Raw genomic sequence first — 27,107 nt, forward strand, 5'->3', positions numbered from 1 at the left:
CGCACTAGTGCGGCATCCGTAATCACGCCTCGCCGGCTTAAAGTCTGTGCTCTGACTGTTGTGCTTGTTGTTGTTGGAGTGTTTGGCAGAGCTGAAAAGCTGCAGCCGTGTGAATAGCTACAGCAACCATGAGTGTCAATAAAGATTATGCTGAAAGCATGGAAATATGGTCGGGTCTGCCGTGGTTCTGTTACAAACTTTAATCTCAAAATTTCTACTTTATTCTCAAAAAGATCAATAATATTTTTTCTTAATACTCTTTTTCTTAATACTACATAGATTGCTAACATGTGATTAATTAATCTTAAAGTTAATGCAGCGTTGTAGGAGACAAATGCCCAATCCATTCTAGGCAGTTTCTGAGTGATATTACTAGTAAGCTCAAACTCATCTAAGTCACATGATGTGTTGGAAATCGTGAGATGCAACCGTTATGCTTTCACTTTTGCTTTTGACATCACTGGCTTGAAACTCATACAAGGATCGAAAGCTTCATTTGCCTCTCAGCGACGCAGAGGAGTTTGTTAGGAGCAGACTTGGCATAAATTGTCAATCTTAACAAAAAAAAGAAAAGAAAAGTTAAAATTCTATTTTGAGAAAAAGTCAAAATGTGGAGACTAAAATTGTTGTGAGTTAGAGGAACAAATCAGCCATTTCATCTTGTCTTGTGAAACAACATACATGAGGGCCCAGTAGCGGTTTTTGAGCGGTTGCCCGGGGCGGCATCGTGGTGGGGGGCGGCATCACGGGCATTGGCAAAAAAAAAAAATTGCTCGTACTCATGCTGCCCCGACATCAGCCAGCGCATATTGGGAATGGCATAGGCACCAATCGGTTTTCTATCGCCCATTTGCTGGGATTAAGGGCGCCCTCCGTTTGCGAGGTGCGCCTGCTGCTTGCGACACAGGAAGGAGAGGGCGGGGCGGCGGGGGATTCTCTGGCTGGCTGGAGCGGCATCTAATAAAATAAAACAAAATAAAAACAAAACAACAAACACGAAAACACCAGACATCATGATACAGACTTGTAATCTGCATTGATGTTTTTTCGAAACGTGAAAAGTGAGCGTGAGAGCCCTCGGTGCGCTTGCTCGCTGCTGAAGTCAAAGTAAACTTTATTGCCATCTCCACTGCATGCAGTACACTATAGAGAGAGACGAGACGACGAGGCTCCAGAGGGAGTGTTCGCCCAGGGCGCCAAACAGACTAGGACCGCCACTGCATGAGGGTGTAACCATTAAAATCTTTGCATCTATCCACTGACAGCATTTTGATTTGGTACAAATCTGGCCAACTCTTGCAAGGTTGTTTTTTCTTTCCTTCTGACCAGATGTAACTTTCTTTCTTTCTTTTTAGCATCCTTATATATCACTACACTGTGTTTATGTGCTAAAAGAGAAATAATTTCCGATGATTTCACTTACTCATCTACGCAGGGCATTTGAGGGTAAAGCCGCTGTGACAATTTTTCAATTAATCAAAGCTTTATTCGCCACATGCAGGTTGCCCTGCAGTGAAATGGGACCCCCCCCCCCGACCTTACACACACAACACAGACATTACATGGGGATACAAGTCGGATATCGGTAGCGTTACAGAAAAACACTGAAATATACACAACAATGGGAAAGTACAAGAGGAAAAAAAGAGACCTCTACTCATGCTGTGCTTCCATGGTAGGACAGCATGAGAACAGGAAACAAAAAAACTCCTCTGCACAAAAAGCACATAAATGTCCACAGCACAACATTGTGAAAGACATGACAAGCCACAGGATTGGGTGGGGGGGGTGAGGAGTAATCCGAAGCGAACACAGCAGCCGCCCTGCACAGCGCTACCATTCCAGGCACGGAATGAGACCACAGAGACCCGCCGTGTTCCCCCGCAGGAAACAAGCATCGAAGGCATTTGGAAAGGGAGGGGGATGAGTGTGTGCTTATCAGTGTAAGTGTATGTGTGTGCATGTCCATAGTTCAGCTGAGTGTCTGTTAGGGAGTTTTTATTGTTTTATTTGCTTCTGCTTCAAAAGTTATGTTACACATATTTCACCAGACACAGTTTTCTGTTGAAACAGGAAGCTGACCCTGTGACACTGACAAGAGACCAGTACAGAAATACATATCCGCAGAAGTTGACTTGCATTATACCGGTATTATTCTTAGAAATTGACTTGCAACACACATACTTTGTGACACACACACACAGCTTAGACACAGCTTACGCACAGACAGCATCAGGACCTGCGTAACAGGAAATGTGATTATATTTGCATATTGACGATGTAACCTATAAAAATAAAAGAATACTGCAGTTCGGGGTGATTGCTCTCTGAGTAGTTCACCCGTGCAGCACGTTAAATATCTCAAGTGTCTCAGTGTTGATCATTCACCTGACTGTTAACTGTAAATCACTGACAGTGTCCTTCGCCCTGCCAGGCTAAGTAAACAGTCTACCAGCCAACCCAGGTGGCCTTGCATGGAATGGGAAGGAACAGACTAAACACAGTCGTTATCAGGGTGTTGTTGTTCAGCTCCAGCCTTGCAGCTGGCGCCATAGGGGTATCCTCTTTTAGGTTTTAGAGAACAGACTGTGAGAGAATGTTCCAGGGAAAGGTAATAAAAAACACGAGACAAGACAAGGACATGAGGAGCTAAGCAGGGAAGATAAGGGAGAGGAGAAAAGTGCGACCGCCTTCGCTGAGAGCCAAACGAGAATCTTGATCTAGCTTCAATTTTACAAATTTTCAATTTGTAACATTTCTGCAATCTGTGTTTGTGTGTTTGACTTGTAAAGAAGGATTACAAATTAAAAGAAAAACTGAACTTTTGATTTTTAAAGTATGGAAGCCCGTTTCCGCCACTAAATAAAAACAAAAAAGCTAGTATCCATAACTCGAAATTTCGAGTTATTTTCTCGAAATTTCGAGAAATATAACTCGAAATTTCGAGTTACTTTTCTCAAAATTTCGAGTTAGCTCTGCCAATCAAAAATATACGTGAATGAGGTCGCTTTCTTGTTACCCGGAAGCATATGGCGCAGAGGACTGCGCACTCAAAAACGGATCCCAACAAATTGGCGCTTTCGCGAGTACGTTTGCTGATAGTAACACCATGTGATTCAGCTAATAACACAGGGATTTCATCATTTGTGAAGCCAGGCTGAAAACACTCAGCAATCTGTGCATTCACGACTGGATGTAATACCGGTAACTTAGCTGTAGCATTTGTAGCTGAGGGCTTCAGCTTCCGGGTAACAAGGAAATGACGTCATTCACATAGATTACTGATTGGCAGCGCTAACTCAAAATTTCGAGTTACTTTTCTCAAAATTTTGAGTTAATAAATCGAAATTTCGAGTTAATATGTCGAAATTTCGAGAAAATAACTCGGAATTTTGAGTTATGGATCCTTTTTTTTTTTTTAGTGGCGGAAACGGGCTTCCATACTAAAGTGAGGGGGTCTGGTGGTGCTATGGATGTTGTCAAGTAGTGTCTGAGTGCTTGGCTTGGGTCCATTTGTTCTCTTACAGGGATGGGTCATTTTTAAAGTATAGTATAAAGTTTTTCTGAATGATCATCTTTTTACCCTCAACAACATTTAACATTTAGCACGAAGAGAAGATAAACGCTACAAATCACAAGGTATAACCAGATCTCAACACCAATGAGAATTTCTGAGTAAATATATTAGACAGAGATACCTGTCACATTTATATTGTTGGATTGTCATTTATGCTTAGAAACATATAATCAATAATGCTTAGAGATATATAATTGATTGCATACTGATAGAATGTCTCATCCTTAGTAGTCTGCAAAGACTGTGTGTGTTCCAGAGTGCTCTGGCATACACGCATATCCTAAGGTCATGAGAGAGGTCGTACCTTCTCTTTCTGATTTATGGTATAGGACAGGGGTCGGCAACCCTAGGCAGCGTGCCACAGTTGGCACGCGAAGGGTTAACTGATGGCACCTAGCCATCGGGCATACCGGGCATTTGCTCGGTGGCCCGATAATTTTCTTTTTTTTTTTTGTAATGGTATAAACAACGAAAGGTGGTGGATTGGCCAGATGCTGGCCGGTGTGTAAAAATAACTCAGTTGTTTGGTGGTGGCATCGCGGAGCTTCCACAGATTCAGTAACATTAGCAAGTAGTGGAGGCTGGCAGGTGGATCAGGGAGAGGGGAGGCAGAAGGAGCAGAGATCCGAGGCGGCCGCCTGTCTAAGTGTCAGGTGAACTGAACTTCAGGTAAGAAGTTATGACCTGCAGTCTATCTGGGTCAGATATTAACCAAGTTTAGGTGGAGTTTATTTTCGTTGTGCTTACTTTTTACAGTCAGTTACAATATCTCGTGCTGCATACTAGCTAGCATGTTATATGTTATTGCTAGCAGTTTCTATACAGCTGGGTGGGTGCTATGGTGTTACTGATAGTGAACTTTATTTTATTCATAAGGTTAGTTAGTAGAGTTGCCTACCGTCCTGTAAAAAGACAGAATCGTCCCGCATTCAGAGAAATTATTAGCGTTTTGTGTTGAGCTGAGAGGGGACACAGTTTGTCCCGTACTTCAGCTAGGATGGAAAAAGACACAAAGGTGGAGTTATTCTGTCGTTATGCTGCACAGCTGCCTCTTCTCCTCTCATTCTCTCCCCCTCCCTCTCCTGTTGCTACTTTAATCATGAAACTGATCAATGATCAGCCTATCGGCTTTTCTCTCTTGTTTGTTTATCGCCCACTTTGCGCCAGATGTCGCGCTAAACAACAGCAGCATGTTTAAGTTTGATCAGCTGTTGTTAGAATTTATTTAATATTAGTTTCTAGTATCAGCTGATGTTTGCTGGAGCCACAGCCTAAAAGCTGCTGGTCATTATGTCGGTTTGGTTGTCTGGTGAGAGGGAAACATGAAGATGAAACCAGGAGATGTCCTTACTGAATCATCAGAGCTGAACAGGTGATGGAGAAACAGGTTTACCTTTTAGGTGACATGGATGAGTTGAAGGGAAGTTATGAACTGTTTCTGAGAGACAAATAACATCAGGATCCTTTTCTTTGTAGCTGAAGGCTGGTAACTGTGCAGGGGCGGGTCTAGCAAAGTTTTGCGGGGGGGGAGCAGGTGGGGCAGGGAAAGAGGGGCACAAAGAAATACTTTCTTATTCTCATTTAAAATGTCTGGCTGTTATTAAATAATTATCTGAAGCTTACAACCAAAGTTTTTATCTGACGTAAAATGTATAGAAGTCATACATGTACCAACAAGATTGTACATCACTGTCACAACAGCATTTGTTTTCATTCAAAGGCTTTATAGCTTTAATACCTGGTGGGCCGGTCTCTAGTCAAAATGCCCGGGCTGTTTTTTTTTTTTTTTTTGTCCCAGTCCAGCCCTGGGCACGACACGCAGTGAATTAATCTGAGAAGGTGCATCAAAAAGTAAATGGCCGCGCCAGCGGTGCACATCGCAAATCAGCTCGCATACACACATTAGTTTTTCCTCTTCTTTATGACGGTATCTTAGCTAACAACCCCAACTACCTGATTCAACTTGTAATTGGCTAAAAATAACTTAGCCTACTGGTGAGAGGGATGTTGTTAGCTTTCCACATTACGACACTTCAAAAGCTTCAGGAGCTTTCTGCTCAGCACAGCATCAGCACCACGGAAATACATGGATACAGACTTGTTTTGGGACTTTCAGGTGTATGGACCAATGTTTTATTTTCTGATCGAACCAGAAATCTTTAATGAGCAGCTAGATTTGTCTCGCATTAACTGGCTGAGTTAATGCCAGTTAATGCAACATCGAAGCAGCTGGAATCCACAGCTGTGCGTGTTCATGGAGCTTGCATTTTCACCTGCTGGACATCACTAGCTGACAAGTTTAACTGTCTTCAGAACATTGCAGAGGCCTTATTGACAGTATTTGGCTCTACATGTCTGTGTGAGCAGATTTTCTCTCATATGAGTCCTCAGGTAGCCGTCTGAATGCTGGACACTCGAAGACCTGTGTCTCTGAGTGGGAAACCAAAGATCACATTAACATGTGTGTCTCTGTATTAACAGACATGCCATATTGGCTTAGTTTATTTTTCTTATCATTGTTGTGAGGAGACCATAAATAGCATCTGTATTTTCTGTTGTAAAGTTCATTTGCTGTTATGGAGTTCTTGTTATGGATAAAAAGTGTCTTTTTTTGTTTCAAAACAGCTGATAACTATTCGCTGATAGCTGCCAACATCTGCGAACAAATATAATTCTAGAAAGTGGTTCTATATAGTGTGTAACTGTTCATATAGAGCATTATGAAATTTATTGCTAATGCAATCATATGGCACACTGACTTCTGAGGAAATTTTAAATGGCACTCGCCATCAGAAAGGTTGCCTACCCCTGTTATAGGAGGACACCTACTCTGTATCTGTTTAAGTATAAGTGCCTTTTGTTTAGGTGGTCCGCTGGGCTCCTAGCACCAGCTTTGGGGAGTTGTTCGCAGGGTCATATTTTGACCCACATACACACACACACACACACACACACACACACATCCATATACACATGTATACACACCCACACACACACATTCATACCTACACGTACACACAGACGTGTAGGTATGCATGAGACACATATATGCCTGTTTAAGATGTCACATGTTAATGAACCTATGCATATTCATGTAACCATAATAAAGAGCAGTGCTACGGGGGAGCTGACTGAGAGTGACTGGGGTTCGAGCAGCAGGAACAGCGCTCGTCTCGGTCACCTCCCTCATGCACAAGATCACACAAAGAGCTCTGGTGACTTGCGTCTTGCTTTTCCTAGTTGCAGTAAATTGCCTCGGCTGTTCCAGCAATAGGTTTGTGCCTAGACAGACCTATCAATCTCCAGCTTTACTGCCAAGAAGCACTGAAACTGCTCTGCCTCGACATTCTGTTGCAGCACTTTACTGAGACACATCATGGTGGTTCCTTTAACTTGACACCTGTTTGTATGTTTGCTGTACTGTTATACACCCAGATGTAATAAATTTTCAGTGAAATGAAAGTGGTTGTTACTTATACCATGGTTCACTGTGCAGTCATCTGTCTATCAGTTTTCTCACCTTGGTACAGCCGCTGTGTAAAATAAAATATGCCATTTTATTACTAGTGTCTTGTTATATCAGTGGCTGGAGCTTGTCACAAACTACTTTTTCTGGTTGTTTGTGTGATGTTTGTGTGATGTCTGTGTAACGTCGTCTCAGGTTCGGGTTGGGATCCGATCAGTTTTATAGCAACAACTCCTTTTATTCAGCATCTGCATTTATGACAAAGGGCAACAAAGTGGGATGGCTAATTCTCGTGGACAGCCAGCACGAGCCCTTTACTTGAATCCTCCATTACTCTGAGAATTACCCACAATTCTTTTCTCTTACTGTATATATTTACATTCTGATGAATACATTGGCAGTGTGATTGTATTGTGGTTAAAGTTTATGCCAACAAAGAAAAGAACCTTAACAGAACTAATCTGCATCTCAAATTTTCAGTATGAATCTTATTTTTTTATGAAAATGGAAAAATAATTTACATTTCAAAATGATACAAAAAGGCATTTTAAAGGAAAAAGAATTGGGTGAACAACTTAAAGCTGTTCTGCAGCAATGGAGGTTGATCAAACCTACAAAGTTGGTGCTACAAATTCCTACAGGTGTCCAAACGTTTCTTGATTACTTAATACCACTCCCTCCACAAACAGAAGTGGTTTTAAAAGTCACACTGTGATGAGCATTTTAAAAAAAGGCATTTAACATTGCAAGAGAGACAGGCCATCACAATTAAGTGTAGGTCTATCCTGCAGAGAAATTGTAAAGAAAGTCAAAATGTCAGTGGGTACAGTTTCCTTCATTCCACCAGGGAAAAATAAATACTTTTGTATTTTCCGTCTCTGATACACAGACCTACAGTGAAGATGAGAAGCTGATGACATGGAGGATCACGATAATGCAGCAGGAGCAGGAGGAAGAGAAGAAATCAAATCATTGAAAAAAGGTCAGCTGAAACCAAAAACGTAAATATTTATGATTTAAATATGGTTAGCACACCAAGCATTGTTTGTATACTGATCTGGTACATTTGTTTTTTTGTGTGTGTGTGTTTGTTGTTTTTTTTTCTTTTCTTTTCTTTTTTAGATGAGCTGGCGGTAGATGAAACTACAGCAATGGTAAATACAATTGTGAAATGTATTTGGTTTCTACCAGTTATTTATTTATGTATTTAATTATTAAAGAAAACAATGTGAGCATCTCTGTAAGAGAAGCCTTTCTTAAAACTAAAATGTTTACATTTTTTGATGTTCAGTGTCTATACAAAGAGCACTTTATTTTTTTGACTTCCTGTTTGATAGAGAATTAAATAAAACTTGACAAAGCATGAGAAAATATATGCAAAATCCTAAAGCACAACTCTATATGTTGCTGATTTTTTACTTATTTTTTAGATGTATGTTTGTTCCCTTGTTTGAGGGTGAGGGCTGGGGGCCAACAATTCTCAGTAAAGATTGCTGATCTCAGTGAGTCTAAACTGGACAGCTGTATGTTATATAAAAATCACTTTTTTTCTTAGTCTGGTCCAGTAAATAAATCTGGCAAAACTCAACCTTCAGAGAATATCAATCAAAGTACAGGAGGAGAGTCTGAAAACGCATCTGAACCATCTGACACCATTGAGAGAGGTAATAAGAAAATGGAAAAACTGACTTAACATTTTAGAATGTGTGTGTTTTAAGTTTAACCTGTGTGAAAAACCATTAAATTACTAGAAAACACCAGTTTGCAGAAGATGGTGAGAAGCTGAAGGACAGAAATCTGATATCTTTAAGAATTTCTACAGGCATAAACTAAAAACATAGAAATTACCAGAGGTGTGGACTCGAGTCACATGACTTGGACTCGAGTCAGACTCGAGTCATTAATTTTATGACTTCAGACTTGACTTGAAAAAATGTTCTAAGACTTGTGACTTGACTTGGACTTTTACACCAATGACTTGGGACTTGAATTGGACTTGAACCGGTTTACTTGAAAAGACTTGATATTTCACCCCAAATATAAAATTTAACATGCATATTATATAGAGATTGAAAATGTGATGTCATTCAGGGGTAAAACCGCAAAGGATTCTGGGAACTCGTGGCAAGCGGTACTAGCGCACGCAGGCTTTCAATTGAAATCACAGCGATAAAAAAAAACACAAAAATGTCAAGAAGCTGTTGTATTATTAACTGCAATAGTCGGTCGCATGACAGCCACGGAAAGCCGACGGGTAAAGAGATCGGTTGTTATCGGATTACGTCGTTGAAGAGAAATTGTTCGAGCCATGTTTCCGAAGTAACAAAGAGGCGACTGGATTGCAGCCATTCAAAGACCAAATATAACGTCCCAGAACACTCCAGCTCACAGGTTAGTCTGCTCCAAGCATTTACACGAAGGTCAGTGTTTTTTAGTAGTTAACACATCATTTTCATAACATAATTGGTGATATAGGTTACAAGCAAGTCTGGCGCTGAACAGAAATTGTCGCGCTATGCTCCTTTGTTTATTGTGCATAAATAGTGAATTGTCCTGACACAATATTGTGTTTCGCCTCTGTTACTATGGTACATTGACAAAAACATATACTTTTATTCACAGGATAAAACAGTTGTTTTGTATCACTAATTGCCCAGTACGATTACAGCATACAGTATTATTGTCACTGCTACATTTCTGTAACGCGTACCAGAAATTATTTCCACTGCTAATTAATTACCGTTGAGCTTAAAGGTCCTATTAATAAACGGTTAACGAATGTGTATTTATGACGACGATTTGTGAGACTGGTAAACTTATGATACGTACGATGGTCTTTCGTTCTACACGGTGCATTTCAAGGTCCTGTACCCATCCGTCGGTAAACTGTACCTGGGCTTGTTGCAGTGACCGGAAGTTACTATCGTGCCAAACTAGGTATCCCCCACAGAATTTGTTTCCCCTGCGTCGGGAGCACACGCTGGACTGTCCAAATCACGGACAAACAGTATCCCGCATTGTTGATTTTTAGTTTACAAACACTTCTTATAATGACTAACTACTCCTGACATTTTTGAGATCTTAGCTCTTTATACAACGAAGTTATAGTGGGATACAAATAATATCAGGCTGGTCCTGCCACAATTTGTTCCCCCTGTGTAAATCACGGACAAACAGTATCCCACATTGCTGATTTTTCGTTCACAAACACTTCTTATTATGACGCATTTCTCCTGAAACTTTGGAGGATTTAGCTCTTTATATAATAAAGTTACAGGAGAATAAAAATAGTTATTAGCCAAAATGTTTATGGTTTATTAAAATAATCCCATCTGATACCCCGTGAGCAATAAATATATAATTTTCTGTTGTAACCCTCAAACTGAATGGTAATGTAATGATACTAATTTTTCACAAAATGAAAACATCAGTACTTCCTGCGTGCTCCCAGCACAGGGGAAACAAATTCTGTCGGGGATACCTACTTTGGCACGACACCGGTCCTACAACCGCATCCAAGAATAACATGCAGCTTATCTCAGAACTGTTGGTGAAAATTATTCTTGGAGCTAGGTTTAATTGAGCTGCATTTTAAAGAGGTGCAATTTCACAATTTGTGTATATTTTCTAAGTTCACTATTTTGTCATGTGTTGAGAAAAACACAGATTTTAAAAATTACATGGTCTAATATTTACATTTAGCATATAACTGCAACATGCTTTTTTTCGTTTTTTTTTTTTTTTTAAAGACTCGAAAGGACTTGAAATTCAAAATTTCAGACTTGTGACTTGACTCGGACTTTTACACCAGTGACTTGAGACTCGACTCTGACTTGCCTGACATTACTTGAGACTTGACTTGAGACTTGAGGATAAAGACTCGAGACTTACTTGAGACTTGCAAAACAATGACTTGGTCCCACCTCTGGAAATTACTTTAATTTCTTCTTATATCCAATTACTGTCAAGAAAAACAATTATTCAGACTGTGGTTTAAATGATGTCTGTATTGTAACATGCTGTAACATGTTGTTATTTTTCTACAGTGGCTCCTGATCTCACACTTATACTAATTGGTGATCCAGCCTCCATTGAGATTGGACCAAATAACATTTTCCTTGACCATGACGAGCAAACAAATGCGGAACAGTTTTCACCAAACCTCTATAATCTGTGTGGTCGGCACGTCTGTGTCGTTAACATGCTCGGTCTACAAACAAAGGAAATCCCTTTAAATCAGGGATTTCGTGCCTTTGTCTTTCTATTACCCAACACTCTGCATAGCAGCCAGTACAGCTCAGGAGTGCAGTGGCTAGAGAGGACTTTTGGCAGAGGAGCACTTTCTCATTTAATCACAGTGGTGACTCATGAAACAGGTGAAACATGTGAAAGTGCATTAAAAGAGCTGAAAACTAACACAGATTTCAATGAAAAAAGATGCCACACATGTAACAGAAGTATGATGGATGAAATAGAAGTAGTAGATTTGTTAGAAAAAATAAACGTCATGGTCTCTGAAAATGATCCCCAAAGCTGCAGTGGACTGATGTGTGCTGAAGATAGAGAGGAGGAAGGACACCTGGAGCACAAATCCCATGAAAAAGAAAGGAAAGACTTAAAGACAAATGAAAGAGGTATTTATCTGTCTGTCTTTTAGTGTTTTAGGAATTTTCAAACACTGCTGCATTTCTTAAAACAAATTCACATGGCCAGCACAAAAATGAACTAAACTGTGAATCTTAATTTTATTATGTATAATGAATTTAGTGACTTATTTCTCAACAGTGAATTTAGAATCAGCTCCTGTGATGTTTTACCATACCAGCTTTATTTATAAAGCACTTTAAAATAATCCAGAGTTTACAGTGCTGTACATATACAAATAGCATAAACAGAAAATAAACTCAGGCATTATTATTGTTGAAGCCATGAAAAATTTAACTGTCCTTGTCGGCAAAATCTGATTCATGTGATGGATCTGTGCTACACTGCTATTTTTTTTTCTTGTCCAAACAATATTAAAAGCAGAGGTGTATATTCAAATTGATTTTAATTTCAATAATGCAATATTGATTCATTAGGTCCTGAATCTATTTTTAAATATAAATGTATTTTGCCAGAAATGCCAGAATATCATGAAATGGAATGACATCCCTTATGTAGCAGTTTTACCAGAGAAACTTAGGAAAGTCTTCTCCAAGCACGACATCCCAGTGTACTTCAGACCCAGCCACAAACTCACACAAAAACTGGTTTATCCTTAGTAAAAAAATCCCAGACACAAGAAACGTTTTGTCACTCTACCAAGTGACTTCTTCAGTCTCATCTGACTGCAGGTTTCTCCAACCTTATAAACAAAACATTTGCAAAATGACTGAAAATAGGACCACTGGCGAACAATGGGCTGCAGGGTCAGTTCCTTGATCATTAATATGCAAATTGTCATGATCATTGATCAATGACCATTGATCAATGGTCATTGATCATGGCCATTGATCAATGACCATTGATCAATGGCCATGAGTATCATTCCCAGAGAGTTGGTGAGTGGCTGCAATCATGTCGTTGTAAGATGGTAAAAGATTGTAAGATGGTCAAGGGGCCTTCATCAAATCAAGAAGGCCCAGAGTAAATGTGGTTATCCCAGCTGGACATTTGTCAAAGCTGGAAGGGCACCTAAAGAAAGCTCCAGCCGATGCAGGAGAGAAGGACAACTGCTCCCTAAGCAAAAGTCCCTTATGTGTCAGGAGTATCGCAACAGTTGAGACACATTTTTTCTAAACACCACGTCTCTATGGATTTCAAAACTCATAACCCTTGTTGGGTCGCAAATTTTGAAGCCAATATGATATCCTTATCCTATCAACACTGTGGAGGTCCAGCTTTTTGGATCCAATTAAAATCAAATCACTCTTGATCATTGTTCCCTCTAAACTGCGCGCGTGCGCAATTGCGCAATGCTGGCATGGTCTCTGCGCACAGAAAATCTGCGTTGCACACAAAAAAAAAAAAAAATCTAACCTGAATTGAAATTAAAATTAAAACTTTAACAATTCTGTTTTGCAGTGTTAGTCAGTAAGTGATTGGCTGCTCTCGTATAGGATTAGAACGATGCCACCTTATTCCATAGTCCAGCCAATGATACGATTCACATTCGTATATACGCAGCTAATCAACGTCGTTGACAGGTTATGACAGTGTCCTTATGTGCCGACACCGGTGCTTCAGCTAGCAAAGCGGCGTGGCAGATGTGGAGTGAAGCCACGTTAATGACAACGTGTACAACCATTGGAGATGTGAGCAGGACAGACGGATTAATTGACGGAAGAAGTGTGGACTTTATACCAGTTTTTAAATTGTGTTGATAGGCCACGTAAAACCAGAGTTATGATAAAAATATATGCAATGTTTGGTTTTCTTCCTGAATACTATTGTTGTTTATATTTACTGCGGGAAGAAACGGTAAAAACGGCATTTTATAGGAAAACATTCGAAAGCACTCTCCACCTGTGAGCAAAGACAAAACCAAAAAAACTCCATCCTTTCCTATTGGTGCAAAAATGTACCATGTGGACTAATCAAAAAATTATATGGCAACATTTAGTTGTTCAGGAAGAGGGAAGTTTTAGGAGTGACGGTGGTGTTTTGAGATGTGCGAGATTTGCGACGTTTAGCGCAAATCTTGTGTAATTAGTGTGTAGTGTAGTCAATAGTTTTGTTGTGTGTGTCAGAACAATGAGGCGACTACTGAATGTTACAGGTGTTACAGGAGTGATACATCTCCTGTTGTCAGGCCTGCAGGTATCAGGCTGTTGTTCTCCTTTATCTCATAGTGTCACGATCCTGGGTCTTTTGACCCAGCGTTTTGAGTTTTAGTTTATGTTTAAGCCCTTCAGGTTTTCTAAGTTCATTTTTTATCATGCCTAGGTTGTTCTAGTTCTTTGTTATTAGTTCCCCCTTGTGTTTCCAACCCATGTTAAGTCTCCCCTGCTCTTCATGTGTTTCATGTCTGTGTCTTACGTTTTCAAGTTCAGGTTGTCATGTCTGCGTCTTATGTTTCCTGTTTTATTTTGAAGAGGTCTGGTGTTCCTGTGTTCATCGTGTTTAGTTTTACTCTTCCACTGTGACGTCGTTATGTTCATGTGTCAGCTGTTTTCTCCATGTGTTCCCACTTCCCTCATTATCCTCCTGTGTCTATTTAGTCCGTGTGCTTTCAGTCATTCTTGGTCAGGGCGTCTGCTCATCCATGTCACAACTTCAGGTATCTATGTCAGTTCACCATGTTTAAGGTTTTTTCATGTTTAGTTTTAGTTCACCCAGTTTAGGTTATTGTTTAGTTTCACCAATGCCCTTTTGTTTGTACCCTCTTTGCTAGCCTCAATAAACGGCTTGTTTTTTGTTAAATCCACGCCACGTTCAGTTTTTGGTCTGCGTTTGAGTCCTCTTTTGCAAACACTTACAGTCTGCCCCAGCCAGACTGTGACACATAGTGGACAGAAATTATTTTTTGGAGCGGCACAAATAATTTGTGTTGCATCAAATTTGATGCAGAACAGCTGATTGTTCTGTAAATAGTTTAAAATGGTTTTTTTTGTTTTTTGTTTTTTTAATGCCTTGGCTGCATTTTTAGGTAAACAGCTGTAAAACCTTTGTTGTTTGCAAAACTCAGTTACTTTTTTGAAGAAGTAACTATATAATTAATTGCCCAACATTGGTCATTATATACTGTATTTTGCAGACAGAGAGTTACAGGACTCTCTCCCAGACCACAGACTCATACTCATAATACAAGTTAGAGCTTTATTAAAAATAGAAGAAAGAAAGTTGTGTTTTCACAATTGTAGTTCAATTTATTATTACTTCCAATAGTGTTAACATACTACACAGGTCATGAACAATTTTTTTTAAAATTTTCGTTGTAAGTGAGCTAAAGCAGTTAATTAGAAGTAGTCTAACACAAATGCTGTAATGTGATTATTTGAATAAACCATGTAACTTGGATGGATTCGATGCTGGCGTGACCACAGTGCACACGTCTGCTGTTGCTCACAGTGGTCCAAGTGTCCGCTCAGGGAGTTTGTGTGTTCGCTCAGACACATGAAAAATTAGAGGGAACATTGCTCTTAATGATTCTCTGGAAAAGAGTATAATTCTTAGAACAGAGTTTATTAAACATTGTCATATGAACAGCAGAACAGTATATTGCAGCAGAAATAACACATAGCAAGGAAAACAAACGAAAAGCGAAGCAACCCTGGGGTGTAAAGCCTTAAAGCAGCGGTTCACAACCCCCCAGGACAGTTGTTTGGTACTGTGCCCTGATAGTTGAGGCTCGGGTGTGAAAATTATGGTTTTCAGGGTATTTATCGGTTTTAGCGTTATTTATTATTTTTATCGTTTTTATCGTTAACTCGGTTTTCCTGGGTCTTTTCCCTTGTGTTATTAATAAATCGTCTTTTTTGGTACCGGTACTGGTTTTGCTTTCACTTAGATTTCACAAAATCTAATTAGTTCACAGAACTAAAAAAAACCATGTAAACTCGTTGCCTCAAAAAATTGAGTAAAGTTTTACTTAAGATGATTAAGTTAGGGCAACTTATTCACTTAGAGTACAGAGTAAAAACCTACGTAGTTTCCAGAACTCAAAAAAATATGCAAACTCGTTGCCTCAAAAAAGCTAAGTAAAGCTTACTTAAGATGACTGTTAGGACAACTTATTCAGTCTGCAGTATTAAGAATAACTTGATATTTCTGACTGACTGTACAATACTAATTGTTTACCTACTGACAAACATTTCAAGTTCAACTAAATTAAAAACAATTTGTGGTACCATGAATATGATTAAATATAATTAACAACACTTCTTGTAATGATGTTAAAATCAGCCCAACTTTTATTTTCAAATGCAAAAAAGTATAACAGCCAGCATACTGGACACTGTTCTCTTGAACAACAAACAATTATATTGCCATCACTGTTATAATCTTACAATCTCTCCTGGTGTCCTGCAAGCAAACAATCATATTTTTTGGAACATGAACTTAATTGCTTTCTTAAAACATTTTTTTCTGCATTTGGTATAAAACAGAGTCAAATTTAGACAATCTCAGGCTCCCTCCCCACTTGTCCCTCCCCCATGTCCCACTTGTCAGTCTGAATAGCCGTGACCACCACCCAACATACAATAATGTCATGAAAGCATCATTTCAAAAAGCTATTCAAACATGGCCAATAACCTTCATTCTAACGATGTGTAAAATGATTTGGGCACAAAACAAATTTTGCTGTTATAAAACTTGCAGACTTCACTATATACAGTGTAGACCCTCTAAACTAAGTTTGGGGAATGTGATCTTTCAAAAAATGCAGACCAAACTGTTGTTGTTTGTTTACTTACATGCTGTGTCTTGTAGTTAATTCTACAAGACACAGCATGTCTTGTAGAATTAACTGGAATCACCAGCAACAGCATAGTGCATCTCAAGTCTAATAACAGAAGACAGGAAAAGGTTAAACATGATAGTTAGTTAGTTATGGCTATGGATTGAAAATACCCCCTCACACCCCTCCCCTAACGGCTGCACCTCCCGAAGAATTTTGTCTGGGCTCTTATCTCACTTTTTTATTTCAAACAATCAACAGAAAATTTCACAGACATATTTTTATATAAGGTTTTTAAGGCTGCGGTGTTAATTTTTAAGTAACATGAGCCCAGCGGCAGCAGCAACGCTAGGCTAACACTAACTAGCTAGCAAGATTATAAACCTGGTGCTAAACTGAGAGAAGCCACAAAATCAGTTTGAAAAAGAGTAAACATTTACTCACCAAGTCAGTGTATCAGGTAAAGATCCACAACAGTGACAACAATAATTTCTTGAGCTGAAGCTTCTCCAGGTTTGCTCAACATATTCCAGAAAAAATGCTGGCACCATGAATGGTAAAAAATGGTAGTGAGGTGGCATTTTCAAACCACATCTTTCATCCTTCAGCACTGAGAAGCAAAACTTCCAGCTTGCTTAGTTTTTCTAAGTTAAGAAAACTCAAATAAATTGAGTTTATCAGCGTTTTTGCATAAAAAGTACTGGTAACTTATTTAAATTGAGTTCTAATAACAAATTGATAAAAATTGAGTTCAGCCTATTTAATATTTTTAATTAAACACAATATTAGATTTTACAGTGTTGTTGTATTTATCCGCGACACCTTAAAGGCCGGTTTGTGAAAATATTTTCCGACATAAGCCGGTCCCTGGCGCAAAAAAGGTTGGGGACCACTGCCTTAAAGCACAAACAGAAGACACACACAAAAGACAGAGAGCAAAGAGGCAGCAGAAAAAAACTACCCAATGGATATCGGACTTATATAATATAGGGATAGTGATCCCCTCTTCCTGTCGTCGGGTACCCTTTCATCCTTTTTTTTTTTCTTTCCATCTTCCACTTATGATACATACGACCCTACACCAGAACTTCTTGCAAACCAGTCTCTCATCCATCATTGCATTTGGGTCCCTTTGACAGTTTCACGGCCAAAGTGAGTCTGAAAGACCACAGAAAGGCAGTTACTCAGTTAATCCATTCAACAATTTTGTTGGGCGGACAGGTAGGAACGATGATTTGAGCCGTGAAAAGGGAAAGACCATCTCTGAATCGAGCAGGGGGCCTAAGGGTACATCTTTCGCCATGTTACAATGCTGTGATTGCAGCCATTTCCCAATAGTCAATGGCCATGAATGGTGCTAATGGGCTTTGATCAGGGCTGGACTGGGACAAAAAATCGGCACGGGCATTTTGACTAGAGACCGGCCCACCAAAAATGTGACGTCATTCAGGGGTAAAACTGCAAAGGATTCTGGGAACTTGTGGCAAGAGGTACTAGCGCATGCAGGCTTTCAATTGAACTCAGTTACACAGCGATAAAAAGAAACACAAAAAATGGCAAGAAGCTGTTGTATTATTAACTGCAATAGCCGGTGTTTGTGCCAAAAAGTGATTGTCTGCGAAAAACTGATTTCCGGTATTTGCCAAAAACTGATTGCTCGTATTTAAATTGCTATAAGTAACTTGTTGGGCTATAATACTGTATGTGAAACATATGTCAAATGCATCCCTCATGGATGACATAAAGTCATCTCTCCATCTCTCTCTCCTGCTCTTTTATTTCTCTCTCTGCTGCTCTTCTGTCTCCTCTGTCACAGACTATTCCACTTTTGATGATAAATCAGCCTGGTGCAACATGTAAGGATTGGCACAATTTGTTAAGATTTTGAGGAGTTTGAGAAACTAACCTTAAGCATAAAATAAAATTTACTATCAGTAACTTCATAGCACCCGCCCAGCAGTATATAAACTCTGTCATGCTAGCTAGTACGCAGTACCAGTTATTCTAAGTGACTGTAAAAAGTTAGCACAACGAAAACAAACTACAACTAAACTTGGTTTATATCTGACACAGATAGACAGCAGGTCATAACTTCTTACCTGAAGTTCAGTTCCTCTGCCACTATGACTGGCGGCCGCCTCGGGTCTCTCCTCCTCTTGCCTCCCCTTTCCCTCATCCACCTGCTGGCCTCCACCACTTGCTGATGTTGCTAAATCTGTGGAAGCTATGCCATAGCTACCACCAAACAATTCAGTTATTTTTACACATTTGGCAGCATCTGCCTGAAGGGCTTGTTTCTTTTTGGCCCTAATTTTTTCTGCACCTCCTTTCCTTTTTTTGTTCTCCATTTTCTTTAGTTCGTCTATAAGATTGCTAAACAAAGGGGAGGGTGCATCCGACCTCCTCGGCTGTAATTGGTCCAGCCCAGACTCGATCATGATCAATTGGCCAATCCAACACCTTTCATTATTTATACCCTTCCAAAAAAAAAAAAAATCGATTGGCCCATGTGATGGCCAAACCCGTGGTCACACTCTAAAGTTGGTAACTTTTGTATTTTCATTCTTCATTTGAACATAGTAATACATTTTAGTTGCCAATAACTTTATTGATTGGTTTGGATACATTTGTTCTATTTGTAAGCACGCACATTTAGTTTACTTATGTATTCATACTACTTCATTTCTTTGCTTTCTGACTAACCTTTGTCTTTTTATTTCTTACCTGCCATCATCCCTGGGAGTTGCTGGACAAAAGATGGTAGCCAGGGTTTGAAACCATTAAATACAAAGGAAGATAATTGGACCACACCACCACTTCCTGCTGAAGGGGGAATGTGTGTTTTCTTTACTTTAAAAACAAAGTATTTGTATTTAATTAAATATTTGAGTTTAGGGTTTAATGGGGTTTTTTTTGATTTTCTTCTTTGGTGTTTAGTTTATTAACAAACTAGATTGTACTGCATCGTTTGTGATTTATGATTGTGTTTGTTACCCCTCATGTGTCACAATGGTCTGATCAGCCATTATATATACCCTTGTATGTCATTTCATGTTTAGGTCAGTTATGTTTGTTTGTAGTAGTCATTTGGTTTGTTAAGTTTGCAGTCTTTGCCTGAGTTCAGTTTTGTTTCTTTGACCTCTTTTATGAGCTCAACATTCATTACTCTTGTAAATATAATTTTTGGGGGTTAAATAAATGGAAACTATATTTTTCTAATAATTCCTGGGACGACTCCTGTTTTTCAACTCGGTCCATCACAGCCCATAAAAACAAAAAATCGCCAGCGGCCCACCGGGCAAATGCCCGGTATGCTCGATGGCCAGTCCAGCTATGGCTTTGATCAATGGCCATGACAATTTGCATATTAATGATCAAGGAACTGAACCCACATTGTTCCTTCAGTGGACTGTTTTCAGTCATCGTGCAAATGTACTGTTTATAAGGTTGGAGAAACCTGCAGTCAGCTGCAACTGAAGAAGTCTCTTGGATGAGCGATGAAACATTTCTCCCACTGAAAACGCTGCATCCAGATGAACAGAATCAACCTTTTGGGATTTTCCTATCTGGATGATTGAGCATGCATCAAAACATGGCACAACATAGAAGAGCCTTCTCGACAGAAAAAGACTTCCTGCTCAAACCAGCATTCCTCAAACCATTTCTTCAAGCCATACTTTATTTGCTTTTGCTATTACATTTCTTCAAAATTCTGATACTTAAAATTGAGTATTCTCTTTTGTCAGTAGAGACTGATGCATGTTTGAACTACAACCAAATTTTGGCTAATGCTTTAAGATGATGTTCTTGCATTTTTCTAGTCTGATTATTCTATACCTTGAAGCACTTTCTGTACCGTACATATAGATACAGCCAAAAAAAGTGCCGCTCCCAGTCAGGCTTATAGCCAACCTTTACCCAGTTGCAAGCCACTGGCAATCACCCCTCTTTCTCCTGGAGTGTATCTAGTTTCTGCTATAAACACACCCCTTTCACTCAAATTCAGAATGTCACCAAGAGATGGCACTTTCTTCACAAAAATTTCGACAGTAAATATTTACTCATTCATCCATTTTAATCTGAACTAATAAAAATGCAATTTTTAACAAAAAATTAATAACGATGAAATGTATTCTTACATGCAAACCTTTTTAAAAATCCAAACCCAGATATGGATGTTATGTCTGGTACAACTTAATTTTTCATTTAGCCTATTGTCTATTAGATTAATTATGAGCATAGCCTACATATTTTTAGGTTACATTTAAATTGTTTGAAAGCCTTGAGTTACCTATCATTTTCTATATAATTTGTATTAGAGAGGCCAGACTTTCACCTATTGTAAGTTTTTTTGTTTTGTTTTTAAAGTTAATGTCCAGACTTTATGAAGGTGTTTTAGAGTTGCTCTTTAGATACTTAATGCTTTATACACTATTCTCATTCTCCCTGTCCAGGATTTGTGCATCCTCATTATTGAAAGAATGTCCTCTGGCCTGTAGGTGTAAATAGACTGTGGCATCCTGGCCTGACAAGTTAGCTCTTCAAATATGCCATATGCTTAGTAGGGATGGGTACCGGTATCCAGTGCCATGATGGCACCGGTTCTGACATAAACGGTAGTAACCAGACCGAAAAGCAGCGCACATTTCGGTGCTTTATTTCGGTGCTTTTTTTCCCCTGAGATGTCATACACTTTGGATTCTAGCCAATCATTTTACCTTTGCAAACGTAGTAGGCGGGCCCAGGTACGTACGTTCTTTTAGAGCAGAGCTACAGATTAAAAATGCCCAAGGCGAAGCGGTCAAAAGTCTGGCTGTACTTCACAGCAAAAGATGCAAACTCAGCAGCCTGCAACAAGTGCTTTAAGCTGGTACTGTGATACTGTGCAAAGGAGGCGCATAGCGTTTTTTTTAAAAGCCGAGAAATGCGCCGTATTTGATAGCTTGCTGTGAGACATCACACCGAGCACATCTACTGCGGGTGTGGTGCCTGTTATCGGACCCGGAGTTAGCACTATCCCCCCAAAACCCGAAGAGGAGAGTCCTGGCCCCTAGCCCTGCCAGGGTAGCAGAAATGATGACGGATGATGATGGCAGCAGCAGCTGTTCTTCTCTGTGTGAGTAGCTTAATGTTGTTCGTGTGTAGGTTACGTTAAGTAGGCTAACCGCGTTATTAAATTAATGCATGTAAGGTGAACTAGCAAACACCGTCGTAGTTACATGCGGCTGTCTTCTTGTTTCTTGGCGATCGTGGCTCAAGAGTTGGGAGTTCGCCTTGTAATTTGAAGGTTGCCGGTTCGAGCCCCGGCTCGGACAGTCTCGGTCGTTGTGTCCTTGGGCAAGACACTTCACCTACCGCCTACTTGTGTTGGCCAGAAGCTCCCTTCACCCTGGCCAAAAAGGCTAAAATGACCAAAGAAAAAGTGGAAAACAGTTAAACATGAGAGGTTTTTGGACAAAGTTTGTGTTTTTTCCATTGTTTAAGCACTGCTTCCAGCCAAGAGTGATACCATATATGCCCTCTAGCTGCAGAAAAGGCTAACATTGTTATCTTTTTACAAAAAACAGCTGAACATGAGAGGTTTTTGGACCAATTGTGTGTTACATCATGGTTTCCCTGATGTATAAATCATGGTATCCCTCCTGGCACTTAACAGAAACATGAGAAATTCTTAATTTTGTGTGCATTTGCTTTTTCAGTAGCAAGGACAATCTTGTTGAAGCATTTATGTTTTAATTCCCAGCAACCTTTGGTTAGTGCTTTAATGCAATGTACTTCTGCTCTTCTACTGTCACTGACTGCTTAAAGTGTTTTGCGACTCCAAGTTACATGTTAACCGTGCATTAATACTGTGAGGGCTAACATAGTGGACAGTGGTTGGATTTAGGTGCAGGACTGGGAGAATCTGTTTAGTGCCTTTATGTACAGTGAAATAGTAGGGAAGATAAGTAAAAATGTCACGGTTAGCTGTGTGGCTGGACCCATGTGCAGGACTCCGAGACAAAACATTAACTTAAACGGCAGCTTTATTTGCTGGCAAGACAAACTTGGCAATACTAAAATAAAAACTCGAACTAACTAGACTGGAGATGCATGGCATGACCTAACCTGATGATAGAAGACGAGGAATACACACACAACAAATGTTGAGTAGGCAACAACTGGCAGGGAAAAAACACAGGGCTTAAATACATACTGAGGTGATTAGGGAATGTGAAACAGGAGGAGAGCACACCTGGGAGTCATCTGACATGACAATACAAAGGGGAGGCAAAACTCAACACATTGGCATAGTACACAGACTTTCAAAGTAAAACAGGAAACATAACAGACGCAGACTTGACTAGGGGATACAGTTGACGGAGAACAAAGAGACACACTGGTAGAAATGACTGTACATTAAACAGAAGTAACACAGAACAATATCAAAGAACTAGAACACAAGAAATGTCAAGGAACTAAGGTGCCAGCAGTACTGGAGACAGAAATCAAAACGCATCATGAAATTGAGGATAACTAATACAAACAGAAAAAAAACTGAGTCCACAGACTCAGGACCGTGACAGAAAATGAGAAACCTTTTTTGTTGTTGTTTCGTACACTAATCACGTCGAAGAAGAAAATAAACTGCTGATAACACCTTTACTTGTCTTGTTGCTGAAATTTCTTGGGAGTGGTTTACTGGGGAGTTGGACTGGCATTTTGGGTCCCGGTTACCCCTAATACTGGCTAATTACAGCAATGTCTGGTGTTTGTGTTAGACTGTAATCCTACAGCAGGATAGCTCAATGCCAATGCCTCAGAATCTTTTGATATTATGCACTGTAGGTGCATAGTATCACATTCAAAGGTTTTGAAATGCTATTATGAGAAATATATTTCTGAAATTATTTCGGGTCTGAAATTGTTCCGGGTCGTAACAATCTACAAAAGACAATGCAACAAGGGAAATAGTGCTCCAGGGAGGAAGGTCATTCACATATCCACAGCAGAGCAAAACGCCAAGAAGTAAGGCGGCCTTCTTACACCCGTCCCCAGCTCCAATAGAACCAGGAGTCTGTGTGAGGGGCGTCAACTTGGCGTATCCCCCTCTAGTCTGCTGTTGCTCCAATGTAGCAGTGGGTGGCAGTGTGTAGCCTTCACACTGAGTCATCCATCCTGGTGGTCGCACAGCCCTCCGTGGACCTGCACCTGCTCTCTGGGGGTCATAATCCATCTTCACTCTGTAATCACCTGATCCGGCTCGAAGGACCAATTTTATTATGATGATTTCTGATATGAGGTTCAGTTCTACGGTGGTGATCGCAGGGTGTGCACAGGTCAAGTGCCACTATGACCCTCCAGAAAATAACGAGGACAGGGGATGATCAGCTCTTTAATGGCAGATTTAGCGTGGGTGTGGATATGTGTGTGTGTGGTTCTACAAAACAGAATGAACAGAACACAAATTACAATCAATTATAGACAACAATAATCACCATATAACATATTACAGCCACATACTTGTCTTATAGGCACTACTACTAAGCTGGCAGCCTTTACTTATAGTCTGAACCATATTTGGCAACAAAGAAAATAAACACCTTTCCATCACTTAACTCTTGTGCCCCACTCACTTATGATACCAACTAAAGAAGGCAAATACAGATAACAAATCACCAACTCAAACCAAACTCAGTTTGGCCTAGGCCAGTGGTTCTTAACCTTGTTGGAGGTACCGAACCCCACCAGCTTCATATGCGCATTCACTGAACCCCTCTTTAGTGAAAAATAAAATGTGATTTTTTTTACTGGTGCACAAAATGAGCCATGAATGTCATGGCGGAGGCTCTGCCGAACCCCTGAGACCGACTCACCGAACCCCTAGGGTTCGATTGAACCCAGGTTAAGAACCACTGGCCTAGGCGAACTTAGCTTAGCTTAGCCCGCTTAGCTTAGCGATAACTTAGCTTATAGAAAATGTACAAACAGAGAATGTCCAGAGCGATAAACATACAGGCTATCCTTCTTACACAAGACATATCCTGTAACCCACCAGTCTTATGGACGCACACTCTCATTGAACCCACATAAACTGCTCCCGAGCATAACTTGTGATTCACACTGCCTCCATGAACACCATTTTCCATCCCAGTCAAAACATTACTCACAAAACGGCCGCGCAGTCTAGTGGCGAGGCAGAAAACTGCATCACAGTACTGCCTTCAGAACAGTGTTTGAGCATATCACATTCAAAGGTTTTGAAAAGTTATTATGAGAAATATATTTCTGAAATTGTTCCGGGTCTGAAATTGTTCCGGGTCGCAACAATCTACAAAATTACAGTAATGTCTGGTGTTTGTGTTAGACTGTAATCCTACAGCAGGATAGCTCAATGCCAATACCTCAGAATCCTTTGATGATATTATGCACTGTAGGTGCATAGTATCACATTCAAAGGTTTTGAAAAGTTATTATGAGAAATATATTTCTGAAATTGTTCCGGGTCGTAAAAATCTACAAAACACAATGCAACAAGGGAAATAGTGCTCCAGGGAGGAAGGTCATTCACATATCCACAGCAGAGCAAAACGCTGAGAAGAAAGGCGGCCTTCTTCCACTCGCCCCCCTCCCTGTTCCTCAGCAGGTGATAAGCATTGTTGAGATTCATTTTGCTAAAAATAGGTGGTACCTGTATGAGAGTCGAATGTTTAGACAAACTACATAATCTGCTGGAGGAGGGGGGGAGCACCGGGAAGGTTAAAGGCACAATCGTATGGTCTGTGAGGGAGGAGAGAGAGCTAGGTCCTCATGGAAAGCCTCAGCTAGATCATGATAGACAGGAGAAACAGAAGAAAGATCAGGTGGATCTGGAGATATGGGAAGATCAGAGGTGAGAGGTGGGGTTGCTGATCTGAAACGGTGTTGGTGACAATGTGGACTTCAACGCCAAATGCGGTATTCCCCCTCCAATTAATGCAGGGATTATGAGATCCTAACCAGGGATGACCTAGGACCAGAGGAGTCAGTGGAGCTTCACAGAGAGAGATGAGAGGAGAGAGAGAAACAAGGGAGTGTGACAGAGAGAAAACACATCTACAGCAGACAGGGAGCCAGGGAGGACTGAGGGACTGTGACACTTTCTTCTGTATACATCCTGTAAATGGGCAGTTTAGAAACAGTTTAGCTAACATTCATGTCTTTGCCTGTGGGAGACTGTTCATTTTACAATAAGAAAATCAATGTAAAATTCAGTTTCACTTCCTGTGCTATAAATGTGTTTGAGCATAAATGTGTTTAAAAAGTTCATTTTAAAACTAAAAGTGACAATAATAAGGCACTGTCTTGGAAGTAAACTCATACAAATTCAGCCATTCTCTGTCCTGTGTGAGGCTTCTGTGATGTTTGCTTTGTCCACTTTTAGTTACTGAAACAGTATCAAAGCCTTTAACACTGAAAATGCACAAATGAGTATTGGATGGTTTCCTTTACCCTGCATTGTAAAATAATTATTTTCTTTGCAGAAGAAGATAAGGAGGATGCTTCAAGTGAAACAAAGGTAATTGTGATGTATTTCTTGTAAAAATGTTTATCCTTCATTGCACATTAACAGCTTGGATAAGGGAAGTGGGAAACAGTTCTGTTTAAGAATTTGCTTTGTGACAGTTTTGTCCTTTTCATCTTGATTTCACATCAATGATTCTTAGCACACAAACAAATACAAGTATTCGTTTTCTCAGGATGATACAGGCACTGAAGTTAAACAGCCAGAGAATATGGATGGCAGCACAACATCAGGAGGAAAATCTGAAGCCAAGCCCCCAGGGTCATCCCCAAATCAAGAAAAAGGTAAAGTGTTAATGATGCTTCATTTTCCCAGTAAATTATATACTGACAGAAAAATATCAGAGATTCAATTCTATTTATGGTTTTGCACCATGTGATAAAATGAAGGGAAAAAAAACCTAATTACAGTAATGTCTGGTGTTTGTGTTAGACTGTAATCCTACAGCAGGATAGCTCAATGCCAATACCTCAGAATCTTTTAATGATATTATGCACCTACAGTGCATAATATCAAGGGAAATAGTTGACATGCGGTGTGGTAGGACTCCGGCGCAGAGCAGAATTCAGGGGAAAACACCATTTACACAGTCACCAGGTGCAGATATATACAGTGAGGGAGCGGGGGTCCTGGGTCCGAAAGGGAAGTCCGGGATAGGAGTCACATACACGCTAGCTCTTCTTTACAACGGTTCAAACAACAGGTTGGTCACGGGTCCGGGGAAAGTGTCTAGCACAATCATCCAGCAGAGAGTGGTGCGGTGTTCTGATCGGATAATTGGAGGTGAGCTTCCCTCCCTCCAGGACATCTACAAGAAGCGGTGCATGAAGAAAGCGGGGAGGATCATCAAAGACTCCAGTCACCCCAGCCATAAACTGTTCAAACTACTTCCGTCAGGCAGGAGGTACTGCAGTATCTGGTCCCGAACCAGTAGACTGAGGGACCAGACTGAGGCCATCAGAATGCTGAACAGTGACACTTCATAGACTCCTCACTCTCACCTACCGGAACTCCAGCACTATTCTGTCAGGAAGCGCTGTGTGGCAGGCAGGAGATGAGGACTCAAAATGCAGGACTCTCAGACTCGAGGGATGAACTCCAAACCACAGCTTTATTTGCTGGTCACAGGAAACAGAGC

At 40.1% G+C, this 27,107-nt stretch overlaps 1 protein-coding gene and 1 long non-coding RNA gene across 4 annotated transcripts in view; one reads left to right on the forward strand and one right to left on the reverse strand.

Moving 5' to 3' along the window:
• LOC120723944 (interferon-induced very large GTPase 1-like) overlaps positions 1 to 27,107 on the forward strand; it is a 48,651-nt gene that overhangs the window by 5,656 nt on the left and 15,888 nt on the right. The window contains exons 2-7 of one of the 2 annotated variants that reach the window (XM_040015806.1): positions 7,933 to 8,025; positions 8,166 to 8,197; positions 8,599 to 8,707; positions 11,090 to 11,677; positions 25,929 to 25,963; positions 26,145 to 26,253. In XM_040015806.1, coding sequence (XP_039871740.1) covers positions 7,962 to 8,025; positions 8,166 to 8,197; positions 8,599 to 8,707; positions 11,090 to 11,677; positions 25,929 to 25,963; positions 26,145 to 26,253 — 937 coding nt within the window. In that variant the 5' untranslated portion in view covers positions 7,933 to 7,961. Of the gene's footprint in view, positions 1 to 7,617; positions 8,026 to 8,165; positions 8,198 to 8,598; positions 8,708 to 11,089; positions 11,678 to 25,928; positions 25,964 to 26,144; positions 26,254 to 27,107 lie in introns of those variants that run through there. The other variant, XM_040015805.1, reaches the window with a different exon arrangement.
• LOC120723946 lies at positions 1,987 to 26,986 on the reverse strand. 2 transcript variants are annotated; one of them, XR_005693839.1, is made up of 5 exons: positions 26,975 to 26,985; positions 15,069 to 15,079; positions 10,838 to 10,842; positions 3,188 to 3,189; positions 1,989 to 2,091 (listed from the first exon to the last, which is right to left on the reverse strand). It is a non-coding gene; the product is annotated as an uncharacterized LOC120723946 (long non-coding RNA). The 2 variants fall into 2 exon arrangements; XR_005693838.1 differs by lacking the exon at positions 3,188 to 3,189 and having other exon boundaries at positions 1,987 to 2,091; positions 26,975 to 26,986.

This window comes from Simochromis diagramma, unplaced genomic scaffold, assembly GCF_900408965.1.
Source record: "Simochromis diagramma unplaced genomic scaffold, fSimDia1.1 OVJJ01000685.1, whole genome shotgun sequence".
NCBI classification, from domain to species: Eukaryota; Metazoa; Chordata; class Actinopteri; order Cichliformes; family Cichlidae; genus Simochromis; species Simochromis diagramma.